This window comes from Xiphophorus hellerii, chromosome 23, assembly GCF_003331165.1.
Source record: "Xiphophorus hellerii strain 12219 chromosome 23, Xiphophorus_hellerii-4.1, whole genome shotgun sequence".
Taxonomy (NCBI): domain Eukaryota; kingdom Metazoa; phylum Chordata; class Actinopteri; order Cyprinodontiformes; family Poeciliidae; genus Xiphophorus; species Xiphophorus hellerii.
In genome coordinates this window covers 30,144,244-30,154,063 of record NC_045694.1, presented here as the reverse complement: position 1 = coordinate 30,154,063, position 9,820 = coordinate 30,144,244, and the positions used below count along the sequence as shown (strand labels likewise).

The window sequence follows — 9,820 nt, the reverse complement described above, 5'->3', positions numbered from 1 at the left end:
TCGTAATAGTGTGTATTGGCGCTGGAATGGATGGATTATGACACAACATATAAATTCATTCAGCATCACTGATGTAACGCACGTGAAACCTTCGCGTATTTGTTACATCATGACCTTCACATGCCCCACTACCTGTGTCTGTCCCATTCCGGCCATACTCACAAAAAACAGAAAAGGACAAAAATAACAAACTGTATGCTCTCGATAATTGTTTCACAATTGTTGTTCAGTTTATACCGTCTGGTATATATATGCATAGTATTCACGAGCGGCCGTAGAATATTTTATCATTCAATACAATTTTTCAGGCAGTATCTATACAGCCTAATTCGGGGTCCTTCGGTGGTGTCTGGTGCAACATGTGTTAGATCATTCCAGAAGCGTCTTCGCACTTTCTTTGCTGTTGCAGATCAGACACAAGTAGTCAGAACGGGCCTGTCCTGGAGCTTCTTTCCGCCTGGACACTGACAGAGGACACTTCTGCAGCTCTATCTCCACAGTTAAGCTGCTCTCAGGTCGCGCTGCTTTTTTGTTTGCTCGTTTGGAAACAGCTTTAGTTAGCTCGTTAGCCGGCTTGTCAAAATGTTGAGTGTCGCAAGGAGCGTTTCAAGGTCTTTGCCAACCAAGAACTGCTCTCGAAATGTGTCGTCTTTGGTGAAGAAGGTAAGAGGTCAACCATTTTATTACTACATTTACACACGCTCTGTGCTCATTCCGGCATGACACCCTGTCAGCTAGCCGCTAGCACAGCATGCTAGTAGTGCTGCCTTGAGGCCACCTCGCAGTTCAGTGAAAAGCCTTTGAGGTTGACCGAAGTGGCTCGTGACATTTACTTCTTTGCTGGGTTGTTGAACATCTGCTGGGTGATGCTGAGCTGCTCGTGCTCTTCAGTTTGCCTCCTACCTCATCACGAGAAGATGCCTCAAAACTGTCACGCGTGAACTTAAGACGTTATTACGTGAACAAATTAAGCAAAGTTAAAATTCACACATTCTCAGGTTGTTCATTCGTCTTCGAACTTTGTAAACAGGCAAATTTGCTGACAAGGTTTTTCCAAGGGGTTAGTAAATGGTTGTGTGACCTTCATGAGTCTGCTCACCCCCTTCATGCTGTTACACCGCTGAAAAGAGGCCCGAAAATCTTCAGGCTTCAACTGGTTTAACATGTTAATATCGAGCGGTCCTCGTTGTAATTTCAGTGAGTTATGAGTCATTTTGTAATTTTGTGTTCTCAGGCATGTTGGAGTGGGTTCCAGTCGGATGCAATCAGAGCTCTGTCCAGAAGAGACTATGCGTGAGTAGAAACGCCATCATACTGCTGAGTGAAAGTTAGCCATATTCAAAGCCAGCTACACAGTGTGAAACACAAACTCATCACTTCCTGGTGTGAAATGTGTTTGTGCTTCAGGTCGGAAGCCATCAAGGGGTCAGTGATCGGCATTGACCTGGGAACCACCAACTCCTGTGTCGCTGTCATGGAGGGGAAACAGGCCAAGGTGAGGATTAGCTCAGGAATGTGGAAACACTGGCTTTAAACAGAACTGCTGTCTTAAAGTTGGTCAGCATATCTACTTTATTTTTCTATTCATTGATTGGATCTTTTTGATGCATATTGGAATAGGTAAATGATTAAACATCATTTGTTAGTGTCAAATCATGTTTATACTGAGGTATTTATGTGTCAAGCATTGATTTTATCTATTTTTTGGCCTGGTAGGTCATTTTGTTTCCTATTGAACATATGTCATTTGAAATATTTATTTGTTGAAAGAGCAGTAAATTGGCGCTCAGTAGTTTTGTTTACATCCAGTTATCGTGCAAATTTTGAGCAAACTCCAAAAATGTCACAAACTAGGCATGTTTCCATCTACTGCAGTGGTTCTTAACCTTTTGTGAGGTACCGAACCCATCAGCTTCATATGCACATTCACCGAACCCTTCTTTAGTGATACATAAAATATTTTTTTTTTCAAAATTCAAGACATGGGTATATGTTTTTTTGCTGGTGCACAAAATGAGCCGTGCACGAACGTCACTTTGCTCAAAGAACAAAACCATGAACTCACAGCAAGTTACAGTATTACTTTATTCTGGCCCCCAAAAATATTTCGGCCCCATAAAAGAATTTCAGCCCTCAAAATATTTTTTTACTATTTTACTAATTAAAAATAAATTTGGATTTTTTTCAAAGAATTAAAATTCTTTTAATAACTTAATTTTTTTTATTTTAAATTTAATTTGTTTTTTGTCATTTTGAATCCACAAAATACTTTTTGGGGCCAGAATAAAGTATTGCACAAATTACATACCTGCAAATCAGTGTGACTTCTTCTGCTGTCTTTGGGAGACCAGTTCAGAGAGGCGTGGCTTCACCTTGGCAAGTGCATCTTCAGAGCAAAGTCTGTTCATTTTCTTCTTTTGTTGCTCGACATATTTAGTATGGATTAAAATATTAAGAAAGAAACCATGCAACGTACAACTACGACAGCTGCTGATACTGCGCGCACTAAATTCACCGCAGCACTGATTGGCTGAGCAATGTAACATGATCCTCTGCAGCAAGTGATGGCCAAGCGGGGCGCGTCATCACGACTTTACACAAGTGTGTCTTTACCTCCGCGGCAGAGGCTCCGCCGAACCCCTGAGACCGACTCATCGAACCCCTGGGGTTCGATCGAACCCAGGTTAAGAACCACTGATCTACTGGCTTGGAGTGAATCAACCAGGCTACACAAGGCATAATTTCATCAGATGCTGATGTTACTAGCTGTATTAAACAGGAAGTAGAGGTTTAAAACTAGCATGGACCACATCTCAGAAAAACGGAGAGTTCTCTCCTCTGAACTGGAAGTTTGCTTAAATATGTTTTGAGTTTTGTGCCTCTTTTAAGGCACAGATTGACCAGTTGGCTGGGGGAGATTTGATGCATCTAACTATTTGGCAAACATGTTTCCATCTCCCCTGTAGCGTATTAACTGTTTTTGGAAAAAGTCAAATCCACCCTAAAGAGTTCCTCCTCCTCCTCCTGCAGGTGTTGGAGAACGCAGAGGGAGCAAGGACCACCCCGTCAGTCGTGGCCTTCACAGCGGAGGGGGAGAGACTGGTGGGCATGCCTGCTAAGCGCCAGGCTGTCACAAACCCTAAGAACACGCTGTACGCCACCAAGCGGCTGATTGGCCGGCGCTTTGACGACGCTGAGGTCCAGAAGGACATGTGAGTGACTCTCCAGAGGAGTGCGGCTCGATCCCTGAACACACAAAATGTTAATGTTCTGCTTCCCTCCGTCCTCAGAAAGAATGTCCCCTTCAAGATCGTCCGGGCCTCTAATGGGGATGCTTGGGTGGAGGCTCATGGGAAAATGTACTCCCCTAGCCAGGTGGGAGCCTTTGTCCTGATAAAGATGAAGGAGACGGCAGGTATGTTGCCAGGGGAACGCCAGCTAAGCGATTCTGTGAGGGAGCAGAGGATGGCGATCTGATTCTGATTGTGTTTCAGAGAACTACCTGGGCAGCAACGTGAAGAACGCCGTCATCACTGTTCCAGCTTACTTCAACGACTCTCAGAGACAGGTACCACATACACACACACACACACTGCTCTTTTATTAATCCCCTGTTGGGCTGTTTGGGCTTCAGCTTTGATTTGATGACGCTCAGTTTCTAATAGGCACCTCAGCTTCTGGCTCTGCCTACTGAGCATATTGCTTCTAACCATGAGCGAACTGGGTCACTGGATTCAGAAAAGGGAAAGGCTGCTGGGGACTGAAAACAAGACTGTGTGTTTGTTCTGATCATGAAGTCAGCCTCTTTATGCAGGAACTGGATATTCACTAATGTTCTGTTGTTGCTTTCAATTTAATTGTAAAAATATTTGGTGGAGACATTCACTTTTTCCACATTAGCTTGTAAAAGTTAACAATTTCCTGCTTTGGTTCCATTGAAGGAGCAAATGTGTCTGTTGCTTTCTTATATTACAAAAGAAGACAATTTCTGTGTTTCACCTCAGTAATAATCAGGAAAACATAAACTATGACATTCAAAATCAAAAAGACTTTATTTATCCCAAAGGGAAATTAAATGTTATAACTCATACCATCCAAGTGTCTTCAAAGAGTTGTTGTGGATGGTGATACTGAAAGAGCTCCAGTAGCAGTCAGTCTTGCAACAAATATGAAGAGGCCAGTTTTGGCATTCAGATCTACTGACTGGCAAATTGTCCAGGCAGCATGATATTCCTTGGATGACATCCTCAGTTGTTGGCAGCTCTGCTAATCCTCCTCATTTGTTTTTGCTGCTCCTAAAGTACAGAGGAGCAAATCCCAGTGCAATCTGGGATTTGAACTTCCTCCTCTCTCTGCTCTTTTCAGCTCCCACTGGGGGTCATAGTTCAGGTATCCTTTGAGTTTTAGTGATGCCAATCAGCTGCTCCCAGTTGTTGGAGCAACCAATGCCTCAACCCAAAAATTGAAATATAGAACAATCCCAACTCATGTAACAGATGTGATAAACAGTGCTACTGTGTCTGCTTAGTGTTTATTCCATCAAATGACCCCAGACAATAAGTCGTTTGTTCAGCTACCGGAAATTAAATAAACATATGAGTTCTGTCAGGTTTTAATTGGCCAGAGTTTCTTCTGGTTTGAGATGACTCAGACCAGATCTCCTCTGGCTGCTGTCAGGATGAACTGAGCTTCACTTGTCTGTCCTCAGGCCACCAAAGACGCTGGTCAGATCGCCGGTCTGAACGTCCTGCGTGTGATCAACGAGCCGACAGCTGCTGCTCTGGCCTACGGCCTAGACAAAACCCAGGACAAGATGTGAGGAACAGTCTGAGGAATTCTGATGTTTGATGCTGCTGACCTGAGGTTAACTGACACCTCTGCTGCTCTTCCAGCATCGCTGTGTATGATCTGGGTGGTGGAACCTTTGATATATCTGTCCTGGAGATCCAGAAGGGAGTTTTTGAGGTGAAATCCACCAACGGAGACACTTTCCTGGGTGGAGAAGACTTCGACCAGCACCTCCTCAAACACATCGTGAAGGAGTTCAAGAGAGAGGTGAATTGAGTTCTATGAAAGCCATTTGATCATGTTCCCAAATTCCATGTTTTTTGTTTTATCCATATTTATTACCCCAGAAAGTATGTAATCATGCTCTGAATGAAAAAAATTAACAGATCAATAACTTGAGGTCAACGTTTCTGTTTTTCTGTTTCACAAATGTCACAAAGTGCTGGGATTCACAGAACATTAATTTTTGTTTCCCACTCTTTTTTGAGAACTCAAACATGTTCAAAACCAAGTATCTTGTTTTTAACAAAAGAAAGTCTCCCTTTTGAAAATGCTTTAGAGTTCAACTCAACACCAAAATATACGTATGTTGCATAATAAAAACTATAAAAAGTAAAAGCTTGTACTCGCTTCCATAGGAACTACTGTAGATCCTTCTTGTTCACTTGGGCGTGCGGAAATCCACTAATTAAATGAAATTCCACATTTTATTGTTGGTTCCATTTTGTTTATTAAATTTCATAATTCCATCCTCGTTTTCCACATCGCAAAAATCACAGGGGTGTTGGTGAGCATTGTGACACACTGCTTTCTTCCTTCTGGAGGCTTTTATTGACTCTGTCTGTCTCTCCAGTCTGGTGTGGACCTGATGAAGGACAACATGGCGCTGCAGCGGGTCAGAGAGGCTGCAGAGAAGGCAAAGTGTGAGCTGTCCTCTTCTCTGCAGGTAGGAAGAGTGTTTTAGTGTCATTAACTCCTGCAGACCATCCCTCCACACACACACACACACACACCATCCTCTGACGTGTTCCTCTGCTCCCCAGACGGACATCAACCTCCCCTACCTGACCATGGACGCCTCTGGACCCAAACACTTGAACATGAAGCTGACCCGCTCTCAGTTCGAGGGCATTGTGGCCGACCTGATTCGCCGCACCGTGGCCCCCTGCCAGAAGGCCATGCAGGATGCCGAGGTGTCCAAGGGAGACATCGGAGAGGTGCTGCTGGTGGGAGGCATGACCCGCATGCCCAAGGTATTAACAGGATTCCTGTGGTTGTTCAGCTGAGCCTGTTCAGGACTGGTTGAGATTTATCTGAGAAACTAGTGTTGCTGGGAGAACTGAGCAGCACATTAAAGGAGACCTACTATGCAAAATGTTCTTTTTGCACATTTATGTACTTCCATTTGGATTTCTACTGCTTCTGAAAACAGCCCAGCTGCTTAAAAAACACTCAGCCTGTTCAATAAGGTCGTTTTTTTGTTGTCTGGGAAAACGAGCCATTTCAAAAACCTCCCAATTATTGAGTCACACTGTGCTGTTACCCATCAACCCAAGTGGAGCTCCAGGAGGTTTGATCAGCAGGTTTTACTGCTGTATGCGTTGTACAATGGCTGTTGGAAAAGACAAGTGTTTTGTTGTTGACTTACCATCCAGAAACATCTTGCTGCAGTGTTGTTTGTTGTGCAGGAGGCTCTACTAATGCTATTCAAATATTTATAATTGTATACTTGTGCATCTGTTTGCAGCCATTTTCACTTGCGAGTGTAAACATTGAGTTGGGGGCGTGGCCTGCTTATTGGGTTTTAAAGTCTGAAAAGAAATAAGCACAACTGAGCAGTCTAAAATCTCTGCTAAGAATTACTCTGTGCAAAAAATATGAACTTGATTTTTACCTAGCCTAACCTGTTCAAGTGAGCACAATAGATTGAAAGAATTGTGACACCTGCTGGCCAGGAGGGGTGTTACACAGTGGAATGCATCAGAAATGTAACAGTAAAGCTGTCATGCTGACAGTAACCCTGTGGCTCTCTGTGTGTGCAGGTCCAGCAGACCGTTCAGGACCTGTTCGGCCGAGCCCCGAGCAAGTCGGTCAACCCTGACGAGGCCGTCGCCATAGGAGCAGCCATTCAGGGTGGAGTTCTAGCCGGTGATGTCACCGACGTGCTCCTCCTGGACGTGACTCCGTTGTCGCTGGGCATCGAGACCCTGGGAGGCGTCTTCACTAAGCTCATCAACAGAAACACCACCATCCCCACCAAGAAGAGCCAGGTAGGTGGAGCAGCACCACTGGCCCAGCCCGGTTCACCACAGAACCCACTGCAGTGTCTCTGTCCTGTCTGCGTCCTCCGCAGGTGTTCTCCACAGCAGCTGATGGCCAGACTCAGGTGGAGATCAAAGTGTGTCAGGGGGAGAGAGAGATGGCAACAGACAACAAGGTGCTGGGTCAGTTCACCCTGGTGGGGATCCCTCCAGCCCCCCGCGGAGTCCCTCAGATCGAAGTCACCTTCGACATTGACGCCAACGGCATCGTCCACGTATCAGCCAAGGATAAGGGCACGGGCCGCGAGCAGCAGAGTGAGTACGGCCTGACTGGAGGAGTCCATAGAGCCACTCAGCTTTAATGCAGCTTACTGGGAACATCAAAGAATGTCCCAGTCAAAGTCCAGACATAAATTGGAAAGAAAATGGGTGGAGACTGTTGATGCTGAACAGGTACAAAGGTGATAGGCGTAAACCAGCTGATCTACTACTGTAAATGCAGGTGGTTCTACTCAGTTTTGACTGAGCATCTGAATTCATATTTGAGTTTCCTGTGCTGAAGTTGGAAGGTTTTAATCCTTGTGCTGCTTGGTGAGGATCCTGACCTCTGGCTGACTTGTTCCTTCAGTTGTGATCCAGTCATCAGGAGGTCTCAGTAAGGACGACATCGAGAACATGATCAAGAACGCTGAGCGGTACGCCGAGGAGGACCGGAGGAGGAAGGTGAGGCTGTCTAGACGTCAACATGTCCTCCAGGTGTACAGACTGCTTTCTCTTCATCTCACTGGTAACTGTGCTGTTACTGCAGGAACGAGTGGAGGCCGTCAACACAGCTGAGGGCATCATCCATGACACAGAATCCAAGATGGAGGAGTTCAAAGATCAGCTTCCTGCTGATGAGGTACAGCTGAAACATTTTCTGTAGTCTTAGACATATGGCTTTATGTCATGAGGGTTTGCTTAGAGATTCTACTGGGAAAAATCCTGGAAGTTTGAACTGTGATTGAGTAAAAAGACATAGTTAAATACATTTATTAAGTCTATGCTTCAGACTACCTATAACTCATTTCTGACACATTCGTGCTAGCAGGGCTGGATGACATGGCTGAAAACGTATCTTGATATAAGCGTTTCCTATCAGTCGATTGATAATTGTCGATTAGGTTTTTGTTTAAAAATCAAATGCTGCCTAACTGGTGGCATGACCTTTCCTCCACTGCACACCTGTTTGTTTTTAAGCTATTATGAGGCAAAACCTGAAACTGAGAGGACATTTTCCTCAGTGATGACTCTGCTGTGTGTCCTCAGTGCACCAAGCTGAAGGAAGAGATCACCAAGGTTCGGGACCTCCTGGCCAATAAGGACACAGAGACTGGAGAGAACATCAAACAGGCAGCAAACAACCTGCAGCAGGCGTCTCTGAAACTCTTTGAAATGGCCTACAAGAAGGTAGGAAGGTCGTTCACAGTGAGTCTCGCCTCAGTTTGTCTGATGAGCAGAGCGTTGACTCCATGTTGGTGTTTGCAGATGGCAGCGGAGCGGGACAGCAGCAGTGGCAGCAGCAGTGGCAGCAGCAGCAGTGGCTCAGAGGGGGAGAAGAAAGAGGGCCAGCAGTAAACTTGCTGTCTCCATGACAGCAAAGGACTTTGTGCTCAGGTGCTTCACCTGAGTTATTCCTCCATGTGAAAGAATATTCTACTGTGTTTTTGCAGTAAAATAGATTCATGTCGATATATGCTCCCATGCCCAGCAACACCCTATATGTTTGTAATTTAACTGTCTGTACAATGTTCTGTTATTTTTACAAAGCCCTTAATTGACATTAGATTATTTAGCCTCCTCTGAGGCACATCAGCTGATCTCCTCAGCCTCCTCTCTGATCACAGGCCTAACTCCACCCAGTGTTTAGCATCTGCTGGTCATCAGAGAATCATGCGCTGAACTCGGGTGTTGCTCCCACCTGTCCTCAACACAGGTGGGAGCAGAATCAAATCTTCAGTTCATTTTTTGCTCTTTGAATGTTCTCACCTATCAGTGATCAGCTGGCCCTTCTACATAATGGGACGGTCTGTGTGAGGATCTCCTCTCTCATTGGTTGTGAGTAGATGAGAAGCCTGTGTAGATAACGTTATAAACCACAGTAAGGTGACTGGATGCTGGAAGCAGGCAGTACAGTTAGACCTCCCACTCTGTGAGGATGAGGAAACATGGATCCAGCCAGAGGCTGGGAACAGACACAGACACATCTATCATCCAGCATGGGCTGGATGATAGATGTGGTGCTGCTGAGAAACTGAAGGGTCACAGTAACTGTTGCAGTCTTTTCTAATAAAAAATAAAAACCTGACTGGCTGCTGTGTTCAGTGAGTTACTGGTGAAGTTGACCTGTGTTAATACTCAGTGCTGCTTTATGGGATGTTCAAGCTGGAGAAATTTACTTGCACTAGGCCTCTACTGTGATAGGTGAATGTGTGGATTGAAATCCACTTCAACGGAAACTGTGGTCCCTTCAGAGTTGAGTATTAAATATGTATGAATCTTTTATAAAAAAAAAAGTTTTTTTTTATAAAACATTTTTTAAAAGATGTTTACATATTTGTTCAAACTCACCATGTTGTGACAGTATGTTAAGACAATCTGTGAAGAGATCCACCTCCTCTGAGTGCTACTGTTGTCATCTGAAGACATACAGCGCTCCCAGTCAGAAACAACCAATCAGAGCCAGGAGGTGGGTCTTAGTGCTGCCAATCAAACAACTTACTGTTCCAGGA

General features: G+C 44.8%; 1 protein-coding gene across 1 annotated transcript; it reads left to right on the top strand.

Moving 5' to 3' along the window:
- Positions 1 to 340: 340 nt before the first annotated feature.
- On the top strand, positions 341 to 9,396 carry hspa9 (heat shock protein 9). Its single transcript, XM_032555474.1, has 16 exons — positions 341 to 663; positions 1,235 to 1,293; positions 1,408 to 1,495; positions 3,031 to 3,212; positions 3,291 to 3,415; positions 3,495 to 3,568; positions 4,709 to 4,815; positions 4,893 to 5,055; positions 5,642 to 5,734; positions 5,832 to 6,041; positions 6,831 to 7,058; positions 7,142 to 7,364; positions 7,678 to 7,772; positions 7,858 to 7,950; positions 8,358 to 8,498; positions 8,577 to 9,396. Exons 1-16 carry the CDS (start codon positions 583 to 585, stop codon positions 8,664 to 8,666), a joined length of 2,052 nt encoding a protein of 683 aa, XP_032411365.1. The 5' UTR covers positions 341 to 582; the 3' UTR covers positions 8,667 to 9,396.
- Positions 9,397 to 9,820: the final 424 nt, after the last annotated feature.